The following is a 17,297-nucleotide window of genomic DNA, read 5'->3' as shown; positions in this document are numbered from 1 at the left end:
TTTTATAACTTAAAAATGAATTACAGAAAGCAGATAAGTTCATAAAGATCATTTTAAATTTAGTGTGTACATCGAACTTGGCTGCCATTGTGATTTCCGTGGTCACCATATTGGATCTACATACTAAATTTTTAAAGTTTTTTATGAACTTATCTGCTTTCTGTAAATCATTTTTTAAGTTACAAAATACATCGATAATTTACTAATAATTAATAATCAATGTTTAAAAGTCACCAAAATGTTCTTATATTAATATTTAAGTGTTATTCGGTCATTACAAGTGTTATTTGGATAATAACAGTGTTATTCGGTCATTCGAGGTACCGCTTCTCTGACGTCTCTGATACAAAGACCAGAGTTTAAACTATATAGTATAATGGGTACTTTGGGGGCCTCGGTTGGTCAAAGTTGTTCCCCACTTTTACCTGCAGATCAATCCTCTGATATCTCTCTGGTTTGTCTGTTTCCGACAAGTGGCCCAGTGGTTCTCACCAAGTACTTCAGCTTCCTCACCATATAATAACGATTCCCGGTGTCCTAGCACTCCCTTTGTGTTGGGTGGGAATTGATTGTCCATGTAAAAATAATTGTCATAAATATAAGTTAGTGACACATCTCCATTAATCCTGATAGGGAGTATACATGGATGCCATTGTACCCTCACAGCTTTTGAGGAGTTCTTTGGATAAAGGAGGCATTTATTGGTACATACAAGACTTTGCCACATGCACATTTATCCATAGGAAGACAATTGCAGATTTGTTTTGTAATTTTTATGATCAATACATTTTTGTTTCTTTATTTTTTCACTTTCATAGTGCATGTACAGTCAGGGGACTTACTTAAATGAGTCATTTCACTGATTCAAGACAATAGACAATAGACAATATTTTATTCGCACAAACACATTTACATTAAATGGTTATGGCATACAAAATTAAAACAATAAACTGACAATAGTTAAATTGATTATAACTATATTAGAGTGACAGTGGTATTCACAGCGAAGAAGAAAAAGGCTATAAATATCAACAGTTTACACATTGTTAATGTTCATGAACAATTATAAAAAAGAACACAAACAAAAATTAGGTTGCATATTAAACAAAGTTACACAGATGTTCTTAATAAAAGACAATCATTAATATACTTTATGGTGATTTTTATAATGACTGGTAGACTGCTATTTAAAAGTACAGTCAAATGATTTAGTGTTATAGTGTTCAAGTAACAGTAATTATGTCCATAAAGGTTGGAAGTAGGAGTTGTCTTTCTTTGATAATCACCTATTTAAGTGGTACAAATTTATCACTAGAAGAAGTGATTTAACTTTATAGTAACTTTAAATATATATTACTAATGATACAGGGACTAATTATGTTGCTAAAATTATCAGAACCAACATCTGTGTTGATAGGATGACCAGGTCATTTCAGGTGATGACCTTGTACTGAATCTAAGATAATGACATAAAAATCACTTGGTTTAAGTATCATTATTTTAATAACCCCCACTAATTTCCGCACTCCTGACCAGTGAAATTTTTATCGCGAACAGTAGAATTTTATTACATAATCTGAAAGATGAAACCTTGAACTTTACAGGAAAAATACTCCAACTGCTGGGGAAAATCTGTGAAGAAAGTACATGTATCAGTTCATTATGTAAAGCCATTATCATAGCATTTTTATGCCCCACCTACGATAGTAGAGGGGCATTATGTTTTCTGGTCTGTGCGTCCGTTCGTCCGTTCGTCCGTCCGTCTGTCCGTCCGTTCGTCCGTCTGTCCCGCTCCAGGTTAAAGTTTTTGGTCAAGGTAGTTTTTGATGAAGTTGAAGTCCAATCGACTTCAAACTTAGTACACATGTTCCCTATGATATGATCTTTCTAATTTTAATGCCAAATTAGAGGTTTTACCCCAATTTCACGGTCCACTGAACATGGAAAATGATAGTGCGAGTGGGGCATTCGTGTACTGAGGACACATTCTTGTTTTCAACTAATATAGAATTTGCAGCTAAATTATTACATCAAAGGCATAAACCTTGCTACTTAAATGACTTAAAAGAAACAAAAAAATATTTTTTTCATTTACTAATGAAAAGATATTATCTAAACCTATTTGTGTTTTAAATTTTGATAAAAGTACAAAATCACAATTTGAGACAAAACTTTGAATTTGCTAGTCAAATAAGTGATTTAAACATAAAAATCACTTATTTCAATAAGTCCACTGACTGTGTAGTGATAACTTGTATGAAATGATAAATACATGTGTACATGTAGGTACATGTACATTGTATGCTCATGATGGATTTTGTAAGTAACGAGATATGTTTTAGTATCCATCAGATTATTCCTAACTGATGTTTCAGAGGCAGATTTAGAGGGGGGGCCCAGGGGGCCCGGGCCCCCCCTTTTTGGGAAAAAATTTGGTTGCTTATATAGGGAATCACTGAAGCGTGACCGGAACGGGCCCCCTCTTAGTTCAGTCAGTGGGCCCCCACTTATGAAAATTTCTGGATCCGCCACTGTGTTTAAGCTAAGAATTCTTGACTAAACCATAAACTGAAATTATGAAGATTCACCTTCCACAAAAGTCAAAATCTAGGACAAGATTCTTTACCTATGCAGGCTTGACAGGAAATCAGGAATATTATAGACATGATAGATAGTAAAAATTTGGAAGAAAAGACTTGCATATATTTGATAAATGAAGGCAAAAGTCACAAATCTGGTGGAAAATAATGTCAATGTTAAGGCAAAACCCTCAAAATGTATAATCATGATAATTTAAAAAAAAATAATACTCATACAACATGTTATACTGTACCAGGCTTTTGAACACCAGACACACATTTAATCTAAGTTGAAGTTGCAGAGCATTGAAAGCCCAAAAAATTTGGAAAGGTTTTTTTTCAAATACAGCTTTAAAGGTAATCAATTACATGTATACAAGATGTAACTGAAACTTTGGACAAATACATGATTATACATTGTACATGTATGAATAATACAGGAAATCATTTATTTTATGTGAATAAAATAAGCATTATAAGAAAGTGAATATACAGGGTTGTGGTATTTCAACATTTATTGCAATTGAAAACACTGTTCAAGTATACAAACATGACAAACTAAATTGTGTTTAACCAAGTTTAAGAAGTTCCGAATCGAGTCCGACACCAATACCAATAGTATATTCACCTGTTACCTATTACCTTATCTGTACGTTCCGCATCTGACAGGCGCACCACCAAACAGTGTATTTAGAATTTTGCTGTATACTGTTGAGTAAAAAATACTCCATTTCAGGCTCTTTTGTTTTCCAAATTATTAATATTACCAATAATTAATAGGTTCCAGGTCGACGGGTTCAAATTTTGAAAGCAAAGAAAACTGTGCACCTTATACATGTTATAATCGGCATGACTTTATCAGATGACAATACCAATACTAAAATAAGGCATATGCATATAAAGTTATATATCAGTCACAGACCCGCGATATCACGGGTGTGTTCTAGTATATACATAAAATTATACTATAAATATTTCCTTTAAAACATTGATTATCTGAAAAAGCTTAACAATCGAAAAGCACATATATTAAATTTATTATTTTGAAATATAGTTGTTATTTAGATTTGATTTGATTTATATCCTGTAGCAATAAAAGTTCCTTTCTACTTTTTAGAAAAAAGATAAGAACTGATCATGAATACTATAAAAATATTAAACTATGTAACATTTTAATGAAATCCTTATAAATCTTTAAAAAAAAATAATTTTAAATTAGATACACCAATTCACTGATCCTTTGACCATTGACCTCTGTGTTAAATTCCATTGACCCTTAGGATCATTTAAGTGCTTTAGATGGTACTTGAAAAACAATTTTCAGATTCATCTTGTGTTTAAAATAAATTTTTTAGATGATGGAAAGTTCTGAGGAAAGCAAGCTCTTACCAGATGGAAATATAGCATCGTGTAACCAGTCTATGGCATCTGCTGAGATACACTGGAGTAGCCATTCTGATGAATACATACCACAAAGTCAAAGTATTATTATAATAGAGGAAGACAAAAACCAACAAAAAGTAGGGTAGGTATTGTAATAATTAATAACAGGTCTTTTGAGGAGGATGGATGGCTGTCAAATTTTTTCTTTAAAAGACTGTCATTCAAAAAAGATGATATATATGTTACATTGTGAAATTAGACAAAGACACCCAACAACATATGATAACAAAAGATGTCTGATGAATAACTTTATAACAATAGAAGATATGCTTTAAAATTCCCTGCCTGAATATTGATAATTTCCAAACTATTAAAACAAACACGACAGAAAATTTTAAGTGACTATTTACTCTACAAATGGACCCAAAAAAGGAAGAAAAATAGAACGGCAACTACCCTGTGAAAGACACATGTACAGTGTTAGGATTATTTACTTCTTTTCATTGTATCTTGGCAATTCAATCCTTTCATGGTGGCAGGCTATCTTAGTTTGTCGAAATGGTATGATGGAATAAACAAGATGTTCAATGTAATCAATTTAGAAATATGATAATATTATAATCACCATGTTTTTTGCCACAACATATATAATGGCAAATTTTCTAAAAGCTGCTTTGTAGTTTCAGTACTTATTATGAATTCACCCTTTAAGAATCTAGTGCATTCTGGGTAATAATTTTTGAAAGCGTACACAAAAACGTTGTGATTGGTTTAAAACATTCTAAACAATTGAAATTCAACCAATGACGTAACCTTATTTTCAATTTGGTTTACGAACAATTGAATTACCCATAGTCCTTTAGATTCTGAAAAGGCAAATTCAAGTTTCCTATTATTTTCTTGATTATACAGTGTATAATCAAGAAAATAATAGGAAACTTGAATTCGCCTTTTATCAACAACAAACAACATGTACAACATCCAAACATTTACATGTCATGTAAATGTCATGATGTTGTTGTTTAACAATAACATTTCCCATCAATTCAAAAGAGATATACATAGTAAATAGTCTCCTACAAACATTTAAGCAACTTATCTGTATTTCAAGTTAAGAATATTTTTAGTAACAATATCTAGGTATATATACCCTTTAAAAAGCTGTTATGACTTGTATTACAGAAATTGTCCAAGTTTGATGCATCTGTTGAAAGGCAACATAGGAACAGGTATATTAGCCATGCCATCTGCAATCAAAAATGCTGGATTATGGGTAAGATTTTATCCAGATCAGATAGGTAAAAGCAGAATGTCAAATAAGAAATGAGTCACAGATCAAGTTTGCGTTTAGTTATGAATGACTTCATTTCATGACATTACAGGATCATCCAATCACTGCACTGTCATTGTAATTTGTGTTATCATACTTGTTTAGCATATTTTGTATTAAAACTTTGTACAACACCTTTGAGCATGTTAAATGACATTCTTCTTGCATTGTTCATGACGACTTCGCTGTATAAAATCTACATGGAAGTTCCATGAATGATACTAGAATGTAGGACAACATTACTTCTATGTCAGCAGAAAGCCTGCAAAGTGGAAAGGGATTAATATAAGTTGCAAAACTTGTTTCCCAATCCACTATAAATAAATATGTTTAAACTAAACAGATTAGTTATTTCAAATGTTCTGTCTGTAATACAACCATTATTTGATACAGTATTATGTAGCATTGTTTTACTTATACATTGTACCTGTGTTTTGCAGGTGGGAGAGGAAGTTGATAAAATTATTTAGAGGAATGTTTTTTTCTTCTGTTGAGTAGTTAATACTTTAATTTAACAACTACACTTGTTAATGTGCTTTGACAAGTCAAGAATCACTGAGTCTTTAAGTTATATTTTGATATGTTCATTCTTTAAAGACATTGCAGGGAGATCCTAGATAATCTCTGTTAAATGCATTTACAATGTTTGGTTGATTAAGAGATCGATTTATTTAGAGACACTTTGGGATCATTTGAGGATTTTGTGTTGGTTGGTTGAGGTCTCATTGATGTTCCCTTTACATCTTTAATTCATATTTATATATAACCTTTACTGATATATATAAGAGAAGATGTGGTATGATTGCGTATAAGACAACTCTTAACAAGAGACCAAATGAGACAGGAATTAACAGCTATAGGTCACCAAACAGCCTTCAACATTGAGCATAGCCCATACTGCATAGTCAGCTATAAAAGGCCTCGAAATCACAAATGTGTAACAATTCAAACAAGAAAACAAGCGACCTAATTAATGTAAAAATGTAGTTCACTGTTACTGACTACAGCCTCTCACACAAAGATAAGAAGATATTATTAAAAAATTTAAAGTATTATAATTCATGATTCTCCAAACATATAGCATGTATAGCTAATTACCTTATTTCATGATTTTTTTTATCTTAGGTTGGAACCATTGGTATATTGGCCATTGGAGGGATTGCTATTTACTGTATGCATATGCTACTTAATTGTTGTAACATTCTTTGCAAAAGGTAAATCAGCTTAGAACACATAAGTGCAAATCTACTGTTAACTCTAAATAGAAGGAATAATATCATAAAATGGTTAAATCTGTGTACAAGTCTGGTATCATAAAAAACAGCAGTTTGAAGTGCAACTACTGTTAATTCTTTGTACAAGTCAGATACATGTATCATAAAAAAAACAGCAACTTGAAGTGCAACTACTGTTAATTCTTTGTACAAGTAAGGTATCATAAAAGACAGCAGTTTGAAGTGCAACTACTGTTAATTCTTTGTACAAGTCAGGTATCATAAAAGACAGCAGTTTGAAGTGCAACTACTGTTAATTCTTTGTAAAAGTCAGGTATCATAAAAGACAGCAGTTTGAAGTGCAACTACTGTTAATTCTTTGTAAAAGTCAGGTATCATAAAAGACAGCAGTTTGAAGTGCAACTACTGTTAATTCTTTGTAAAAGTCAGGTATCAGAAAAAAAAAAACCAGCAGTTTGAGGTGCGAGTCAGGTATCATAAAAGACAGCAGTTTGAGGTACAACTACAGTTAATTCTTTGTACAAATCAGGTATCATAAAAAAACTGCTGTTTGAAGTGCAACTACTGTTATTCTATGTACGAGTCAGATATCATAAAATAAAACCAGCAGTTTGAGGTACTAATTCTATGTACAAGTCAGGTATCATAAAAGACCATATTTAAGGTACAAACACTGTTAATTCTGTGTACAGGTATGGTATTATAAAAGACAGCAGTTCGAGGTACACATAGTGTTAATTTTGTAGAACAAAGTTAAATGGTACACTAATAACTTGATGTAGTTGGTATTGATATATTTACAAGTTGTGTATTTTAATAATTTTATTGCAGAGTTAATAAACCTACTTTAGATTATGCAAGTATACTAGAAACAGCTTTACAAACTGGACCAGAAAGACTAAGACGATGGTCAAGTGTAGGAAGGTAAACTTCGAATTACATGTATCATAGTTTATGTATATATTATATATAAACAATTGTCAAGAGTTTCTGTATAAATACATAAATATCAGAATTTTTGCAAGGTATTAATTATTATATGTTATATTGGGCTTACACATTTTCAGTTATATGAAGAAAAAATAACGTATCAAAATATTTTTTTGGGAAAGCTGTTTATTTTTATTTTTTATTTAGATACATGTTGTGTATAAAGTACGTCAAATGTATTTTATCTGTCTGTCCTTATCTTATTGTTTCATATATTCAAAAAATTATTATATGTTTGTGTCTGAAAGATTTTATGTTACATTTTACTGTATAGGCCATCATTTGATGTGGTTCAGGCATTAATTTCCTTTTGGAGGATACTGTTTTGCTTACACTTCACAAAATCAAAATGAGTAGTTTCTACTTTTGATGATTACATATATGATGACAAAACCTTCTAGGAATCTTGTTTACCTTGTTTTTTTATTTTTCAGAATGGTGGTCAATATATTTTTAGTGATGACACAGATAGGATTCTGTTGTGTTTACCTTGTATTTATAGCGCAAAATGTTAAACAGGTATTGTACACATTTTTGATTATTAGGGTGCAGGATTTTCTCACTGTATATGTGTTAAAGATCCATTGGTGGCCTTGAGCTGTTTTCTGCTCATTGGTTGGGTTGTTGTCTCTTTGACACACCCCTGTTTCCATTCTCAATAAGTATTTTTGCCTCTTTTTTTTTTGAAACATTTTTATTTATGAATGATACCTGTATTGGTCTTGATTAAAAAGTAAAATAACAAAAATACTGAAATCCCAAGGAAAATTCAGAAAGTCCCTTAACAAGTTGCACAATCAAAACAGTCTAACACATCAAACAAATGGAAAACAACTGTCATATTCTTGACTTAGTACAGGAATTTCCTGATAGGAAACTAATGGATCAAACCTGGTTTTAAAGCTAGCTAACCCTTTCACAAAGGACAACTTCTTTCTCATGGTTTCCCTGTGATTGTCCGGGGTACACATCAATTGCATATGAACACTCATAAAATATACATTAAGCAAATGGACTGAAGTTAATAAACTGAAGTTGAGAAAATTGATGTTGTACATACACATATAGCTGGTGAATTGAAATATTGGTAAACATTTATCCGTATGGACCTTGCTAGTATCAAAGTTTTTATACATATTCTTAGTAGTAGTATTTGTTAGTTAAAGCATATATTTTGAAAATGCAGTTCTGTTTGACAAAATTCAAGAAACATCTGTGCATCGTTTTATATGGAAATTGATACTCAATTAGCATTTTAAAATGATACTTCGTTACTCTTAGTTGATAGAAAATTGAGCCTTCAACTTGATATCATTTTAAACCAAATACTGAATCACAATGAATTTGTATTTAGGGTGGTAAAGGGTTATTTTTGTGCAACATGTTTTGCCATTTTTGGAAAATGACGCAGTCATTGTTCCATTACTGGCGACCTGAACTTCATTACATTTCTCTGCCTACCGCGCTTGGTTTCGTATTTACTATTTTCTATACAAACTGGAATTTGCTTGTGTTATCATTATGCATGAGAGGTCATTGTGTAGTAATCAGCCAGGAACCAGTTTACAAACTAACTGGTTCCTGCTTGTATTCCACTACACTCGAACAAGTGTTGTAGTTTGACGGGAACCAGTGTAGAATTTGTAAACTACAAAACGTAATCGGTTATTGTTCATTCCGTTTTGGTGTTTCATACCGACTTTTATTGTTTGAATAAGCTTAAGACCCTTCAAACATTAATGTGATAGGTATATTAAAGACTGTTTTACAAAAGGATGGAACTGTTTTGCTTTCAAAGTCGTACTATAGTGATATCTGTTATGTACGGATTTCCACTCTCACCGGTTAATTTCTTCTTTTACACGTGCTTTTGAAACTTCCTGTTTAAACATCGCAAGTTTTAAAATTGTTTTTTGAGTGAATTTAACTTATTTTAACAATCATGAAGCGTTCCAGAATCATTTTTAAGCAGTTTCTTCTTCTCTTTGATGATGGAAAATAGGTTTTTCTCAAGATAATACCGCAAACGATCGCAGAGGAATTGAAATGTACAAGTCAAGTCGGCACCTGGTTAAATTGGCATCTAGTCAAATCGGCACCTATTTGACGTCAATTCGGCATCCATTTGTTATAATATTTTCTATTCAATTAATTAATAACTGTTACCAAGTACATAGTGAATATGTTGTTGTGTATTTAGGTAAACATCGAAACTAAAGTGAAATTATGTTGTTGTGTATAAAGGTAAACAACGAAGCCCTTACCCAAGCTGTTGTTTTAACAATTAGACAATTATTAAAATAAAATGGAAAAGTATGAGTCCCTTTCAATAAATCAAACTTTCATGCCAAATAATAAGCAAATTTAAGGTGTTTTTTTCAGTAAAGTTTAAAAAGCATTAAACAAACAATCCTGTAAAATGCTCAACTGGTTTAAATAATGCATTAAAATATCCAATATCTCATGTATTAGTCCAAATAACTATGACGTCTGGCAAGGCTATTTTATTTTTTTTCTGTGATGTCTTCCTACGAAGTTCGTAGGAAGGCTTCGTAGGAAGGCGTCCCAGAAAAAAATTAACATAGCCTTGCGGTCATAGAAAGGTGTCCCAGAATAAAATTAAAAAAGCCTTGCCAGGCGTAATAAATATTTTGACTACTCATATATATATCATTAAAAATACACCAAAAAAGTCATTAAGTTGAGAAAAAATAAATATATACAAAATGTACATGAACACCCAAAAATGTGAAAGTTAGTATTTAACTCTTTTTGCTTAAATACTGAAAAAATTCTGGCAACCCCTTACATATTTTTACTCTTTTTGCTTAAAATACTGTTAAAATTTATATTTAACATGGGTGACGAATTGACTATATCAGGTGTCGATTTAACCAGGTGCTGATTTGTCCAGGTGCCAATTTAACCAGGTGCCGGTTTGACTAGAATTCTTTGACAAATGTTTGAAATTACCTGAGTTTCATTATACCTTTGATAACAGTAACAAAAAGATTATTTACTTAATATTTTGTGGGAGAAGGGGGTTCAGACTCTGTGGTATCAGGTCTGTTCGCGCCCAATACACTTTCGCACCTTGCACGTTCGCACCCAAGGTCCATTTGCACTCTACTCATTCGCGCCCAATTTTAATTCAAATTCAAGTTGAATAATTGGAAAATCATGATTGTTGTTTTAAATTGCCTTGGTGTTAATACTGAATGTATTTATAGCTTGGTATGAGTAAAACATTGATGATTTTAAAGGAAAAACACAAAAGATAATTATTTTTAACAGCTTGGTCCCTTTGATCTGAAACAACGAAACAATAAAATATAGGAACCAAAATATAGCAATCCACTATTATAACCAAAACATGATAAAATCTATTCAACACACAGAAAAAAACATAGTCAGAATCTCACTTCATTTTGAAAGAAGTCAATGAAACAAAGTTATAGCAATACACTAACCAAAACATGATTAAGAGTTATTCAACACAAAATAAAACGTTGACAAAATACCACTTTATTTAGAAAGGATTATTATAATTTTTAACAATACGCTATCTAAAACATGATTAAGATTTATTCAACGCAAAAAAAAATGCTGTCTCACTTTATTTTGAGACAATGACAACAATTATACTTATAAGAAAACACTTGCTTACAGAGTTATTAAACACAAAACCAATTAAGATTGGGTGCGAACATGTAGGGTGTGAAAGTGAAAGGGGCGAACATGAGTGGGCGCGAACGGACCCGGATTCAGACTATGTACCAGTGTGAAATATACAAGCCTTTCTACGGTATTTATTTGTACAATTCAGGTAGTCTTGACCTATTCATTTGTCTTAACAGCCAGTTGTCACCTTCACTTCACACACACACACACATATACGAATATCAATTATATGCTAACAAGACATGTTGCATTGTTAATTACGGTATGTGAAAATCAAGACTTGCATAAAAACTATCCCAATATTAGAGACAGTGGCGTCATTTTTCTTCAGAGCTTTCAGCTCTTTGATTATTTCATGTGCAACCATAAAAATGGTTTGTTATTCTCCGTGTTTAGTTAAATCTGTAAAAAGATCAACGTGCAAGACATTTTTAATTGTCCATCCATGGTGAAATGGCAATTTTATTTCGCTTTCTTCCGTGCAGATACCCCCCAATACGCCCCTCTGTATTTATTTCAGGTGATAGATTCTTTCCATAAAGGAGGTCCACCTGTGTTTGTCTATATAGTTATAACCACTGCACTGATTATACCATACACGTTTGTACGAGATCTGAAGAACCTGGCGCCATTTTCTACATTTGCCAATTTACTTAACTTTGTTGGTCTCATCATCATATTTCAAGACTTATTTCAAGGACTACCTAATCCAGACAAAAGACCAGCTTACAAATCTTTAGATAAGCTACCACTGTATTTTGGAACAGCTATTTATGCATTTGAAGGAATTGGCTTGGTATGTATAGTAAATTGTTGACAGTGTGAAAAAGTTGCATTAGTAAGCTTCCTGTGGAAAAAAAAGAGGAGAATATAGTCATTGCTTTGTCAATCTGTCTGTCCTGTGTATTTTAAACACATTTTTACCAGAGTGTACTGGATAATTTGATTTTTCTTGCTAAGTTTGAGAAAAAAACCTTTTCAAGTTGGAAGACACATAAAGAAGGAGAGGGAGCTTAATGATTTTGGGGTCAATAGGTCAAATTTCAAGAACACAGTTGCTAGTGATAGCTGTATATTATCTGAAATTCTTCAATATTTTGGTCACTAAATGAGATCTATTAAATATGGCTTTAAATTCTTAACAAATTTGTTTATTGAACAAGTCCTTTCATACCTACAGGGCTAGCCAGGGTCATTGGAACCCTTGCCTAGTTTGTTTTAAGAAATTTTCAGACTTTAATATTTCTTCAATGAATCTATGGTTTGTCTTTATATTGTACCTGGAGACTTTACATGTGTCAGCAATAGCATAAACAACACTGTTTAAGATCAAAACTGTAGATTTCATTTTGGTAAATTATTCATTTAAATGCTTTCTTAATTATTAACTATTTCCTGAAATAACTTCCTGCTACAATACATCCAAAGTGATCTTCACCAATTAAATTTCCTTTCTACAGGTAATGCCAATACAAAATAAAATGAGATACCCACATGACTTTGGTGGTCATTCAGGCGTATTAAACTTAGGAATGGTTATAGTCACATGTTTATATACAGCTACTGGTTTTTATGGTTACTTAAAGTTTGGTGATGATTCATTAGGAAGTGTCACTCTCAATCTACCTGCAAAAAATTGGTAAGCATCTGGTATTTAACCACAAACTTAGATACTGTGGATTCATTATTATTCGTTGGATACAAATTGTCGTGGATTTCAAGGGTACAGGTGAACCATGAATAAAATATTCAACGAATTACAAATTTGTATCCGTAACGTGTCCGTTATACATCCGTTGGAGGTCTGGCAGATAAATTCACCAACGGACGTTAAACGGATAAAACGGATGTTTAACGAATGTGAACTGACTTCTACCAGATGTATTAGGGATAAAACGGATGATGAACGAATCTGAAACGGATAAATGCTAATAAAAAATTTTGCATAAGAAATGTCAATTAGATTTTTTAAGGTTCATGAATTATTATCTTAGAGTAAGGGCACGTCTTCACAATCAAGCAGCTCTTATTCAGGCCAGCTACTGCTCTTTGGCGGCATTTTGAAGAACAAACCAAAACCAGTTACACAGAAACATTTTTGAATATTTATGCGATTTACATGTATTATTATTGTCGCCTCTAATTTTTCCGTATATCTTGTTCATCCGTTTTATCCAGTAAGCTTCCGTTAGGTGTCCCTTTTATGCGGTTCTCGTCCGTTGGATGTACGTTCGACATCAGTTCTGTCAGTAACGTTTCCGTTTCTTGTACGTTGCATATTGGGTGTTTGTCCGTTATGCATTCGTTACGCATCAGTTTTATTTGGTCAGTACATCAACGGACTCCCAATTGATATCAATTTTGTCAATGGACAACTTTTATTTTCATCTGTTAGGTGTCCCTTCGTGCTATCCGGTAAGGTGTGACCGAGGCTTAAGACATTGTCTTATGTTTGATATTCAAATATGCTTTTAGTTAATATGCTTTAATTACTAGTAGCACTTTCTTGCAAAAAAAAAAAAGTGATGAAATTCCTAATATATATTTTGTTTGTTTTACAGGTTATATATATCAGTAAACCTGTTATTTGCTTTGTCTATGTTTATAACCTATGGATTACAGTTTTATGTGCCTATAAAAATCACATGGCCATGGATTTCTAGTAAAATTACATCCAGAAGATGGCTGAATTATTCAGAATATATATACAGAACTATTTTAGTTTTAATCACATGTAAGTTCAATTACATCAAATAACTTAAAAAATCCTGAAGAAAAATAACTAGCAAAAAAAGTTTTGTTATGTATCTATCAGTATAACAATACATTGTATTACTTTTGTACATACATGTACCTATATAGCTATGCATTTGGATTAAAACTTTCCTTTGGATGGAATATTTACTCTGTTTACCCTTACTTAACTTCTTGATATAAACATTTAACAAAGTCTGGGGTGGGTTAAAAATACTACAACTATTGCCTTTTACTTTCTATTTTTAACCTTTTCTTTGATTTATCTTCACCACTGGAATCACAGTTTAATGTTTATTATTTCATTAAGAAGTGTTCTAAGTATACACTTATAATTGTTATGGGATAGCCTGTTTTCAAGAACAGATCAAATGGAGAGAATAAAAATTGTTTCTAAATTTACCTTGTCTGTTTTATGAATTTTTTACTTAAATTGTAGAAAATATTTTTGAATTTTATGGTAAGTTGAGGAGTTCTTAACATGAGTATGAGGAGAGTTGCAATTTCCTCATTCCAATATCAATGCTTTTCAGTAAGATGCACAAGCTCATTTCAGATACCAGCTCATTTTTCCTACCTCACAGAAGTTCTAGCTGCAAACCTACCTCATTCTTCACCAAAATTTACTGTTTACCATTTAATTTTGTTCCATGAATTTTCAATTCCAAATTGTTGAGTTGAAACTCATTTTTAACCGATCCAAATCAGCACTCATACTTGTTATGTATATGTCATTGAAATGGTTTAATTTTGACATACATGTATATTTATCTTCAAGAGTACGGTAAGTTTCACCTGTTATCCTTTAAGTGTCTGCAGGTCAAGAAATAGGAAGTAAAGTAGTCAAAATAGATATTTTTGGCATGAGATGGCCCAAGGAGAGCATCCTGCCACCAACTTATTTATACAAAGGCCACCCGTCATTATTTTTTCACCTATTATCATTGTCATTTGAAAGCATCAGCATCAAGATATAATATATCATTTGTATGTAACTTGATATTGTTACACTAAAAAGGAAAATTATACGTTTTCATGAAATGAATGTATCATGTTCAATGTTATGATTCTGATAAGGTGATTAACTCTAAAACCTTGTTTGAAATAGTTCCAGCTCACAATTGATAACCATATTAGTATCATTGTTGGTTTTTTTCAGTTGGAATAGCATCAGCAGTGCCACATTTAGAACTTCTGATATCATTGATTGGTGCTTTTGCCAGTTGTGCTCTTGCACTTATGTTACCACCTATAATTGAACTATTGACCTTGTCTGTTGAAGATGGACAACTAAGGTGGTGGACGGTTATAAAAGACATTATAATTATAGCTTTCGGTTTATTAGGATTTGCTACTGGAACTTTTTCAGCTTTACAAGCCATAATTAAAAATTTTTAACTAAAATATGAGGAGTATGAGTAGTGAAAGACATGAAAGGCAATACTTCATTCAAAACATTCCTGATTATAGATCTTTGTGACTCAGGTGCACTATGAAATTTCCTGCATAATGTTATTCATTAATACATTTTGTATTCTTTGTATATTGTCATTAACTCTATTCTTCATGATGTGTATTTAGTTATTTTTGTAAATGTTTTTTTTTTCATCAAGTCCAATTCACGTTGTTTGTAGAAATATCATTTGCTCAATGTTTTTTTAATTTCCTGATTTCATTTTTAACTCACCTGGCCCAAAGGGCCAAGTGAGCTTTTCCCATCACTTTGCGTCCGTCGTCTGTCGTCGTCCGTCGTTGTTAACTTTTACAAAAATCTTCTCCTCTGAAACTACTTGGCCAAATTGAATAAAACTTGGCCACAATCATTATTGGGGTATCTTGTTTAAAAAATGTGTCCGGTGACCCAGCCAACCAACCAAGATGGCTGCCATAGCTAAAAATAGAACATGGGGGTAAAATGCAGTTTTTAGCCTATAACTCAAAAAACCAAAGCATTTAGAGCAAATCTGACATGGGGATAAAATTGTTTATCAGGTCAAGATCTATCTGCCCTGAAATTTTCAGATGAATCGGACAACCTGTTGTTGGGTTGCTGCCCCTGAATTGGTAATTTTAAGGAAGTTTTGCTGTTTTAGATTATTATCTTGAATATTATTCTAGATAGAGATAAACTGTAAACAGCAATAATGTTCAGCATAGTAAGATTATCAAATAGGTCAACATGACCGAAGTGGTCAGTTGATCCCTTTAGGAGTAATTGCCCTTTATAGTCAATTTTTAACCATTTTTCGTAAATCTTAGTAATCTTTTACAAAAATCTTAGTAATCTTTTACAAAAATCTTCTCCTCTGAAACTACTGTGCCAAATTAATCCAAACTTGGCCACACTCATCTTTGGGGTACCTAGTTTAAAAAGAGTGTCCGGTGACCCGTCCATCAAATCAAGATGGCCACCACGGCTAAAAATAGAACATAGGGGTAAAATGCAGTTTTTGGCTTATAACTCAAAAACCAAAGCATTTAGAGCAAATCTGACATGGGGGTAAAATTGTTATCAGGTCAACAAGATTTATCTGCCCTAAAATATTTAGATGAATCAACAACCTGTTGTTGGGTTGCTGCCCCTGAATTGGTAATTTTAAGGAACTATTATAGATAGAGATAAACTGTAAACAGCAATAATGTTCAGCAAAGTAACATTTACAAATAAGTCAACATGACTGAAATAGTCAATTGACCCCCTAAGGAGTTATTGTCCTTTATAGTCAATTTTTAACAATTTTCATAAAGTTTGTAAACTTTTACTTACATTTTCCATTGAAACTACTGGGCCAAGTTCATTATAGATAGAGATAATTGTAAGCAGCAAGAATGTTTAGTTAAGTAAGATGTACAAACACATCACCATCACCAAAACACAATTTTGTCATGAATCCATCTGCTTCCTTTGTTTAATATTCACATAGACCAAGGTGAGCGACACAGGCTCTTTAGAGCCTTTAGTTGTGTGTTTAAGGTATCAGAGTAAAGAAAACTTGAATTTTGTTGGGTAATCATCTTTTAGATTTATGTTAAATATCCACCCTCTGATATAAAGTATACAGTGTTGTATTTTAAGAAACTTGCAGCCAGCAATTTTTTCATCTGGAAGCCTATGTTGTATTGCTCCTGTACATCACAACTTACACATCTTCACAACTTTATGAAATGTTATAAACTGTATTTTGATAATGAAGAGATATAATGATTATTATGGTTAAATTCATTTTTTGTAATGTCAAAAATAACCTATAGAATTTTTTTTAGCATGTGTGATTAAAGAGTAGTTTTTAAAATATGTGTTTCAACACAATCAGAACAAATATAGAATAAAAAAATGAAATTAGT

The 17,297-nt window shown here is 32.1% G+C and overlaps 1 protein-coding gene across 2 annotated transcripts in view; it reads left to right on the top strand.

The window, feature by feature from the left end:
- LOC139485298 (neutral amino acid uniporter 4-like) overlaps positions 1–15,546 on the top strand; it is a 36,337-nt gene extending 20,791 nt beyond the window's left edge. For both annotated transcript variants that reach the window (XM_071269705.1, XM_071269706.1), the window contains exons 2-10: positions 3,935–4,104; positions 5,145–5,235; positions 6,418–6,506; positions 7,359–7,451; positions 7,952–8,036; positions 11,719–11,994; positions 12,659–12,837; positions 13,760–13,932; positions 15,112–15,546. In XM_071269705.1, coding sequence (XP_071125806.1) covers positions 3,935–4,104; positions 5,145–5,235; positions 6,418–6,506; positions 7,359–7,451; positions 7,952–8,036; positions 11,719–11,994; positions 12,659–12,837; positions 13,760–13,932; positions 15,112–15,350 — 1,395 coding nt within the window. In that variant the 3' untranslated portion in view covers positions 15,351–15,546. The remainder of the gene's footprint in view (positions 1–3,934; positions 4,105–5,144; positions 5,236–6,417; positions 6,507–7,358; positions 7,452–7,951; positions 8,037–11,718; positions 11,995–12,658; positions 12,838–13,759; positions 13,933–15,111) is intronic.
- Positions 15,547–17,297: the final 1,751 nt, after the last annotated feature.

The sequence above is a fragment of the Mytilus edulis genome, chromosome 8 (assembly GCF_963676685.1).
Source record: "Mytilus edulis chromosome 8, xbMytEdul2.2, whole genome shotgun sequence".
In the NCBI taxonomy this organism is placed as follows: domain Eukaryota; kingdom Metazoa; phylum Mollusca; class Bivalvia; order Mytilida; family Mytilidae; genus Mytilus; species Mytilus edulis.
Note: the sequence above shows the minus strand (reverse complement) of the source record. Positions and strands in the feature narration are given on the sequence as shown.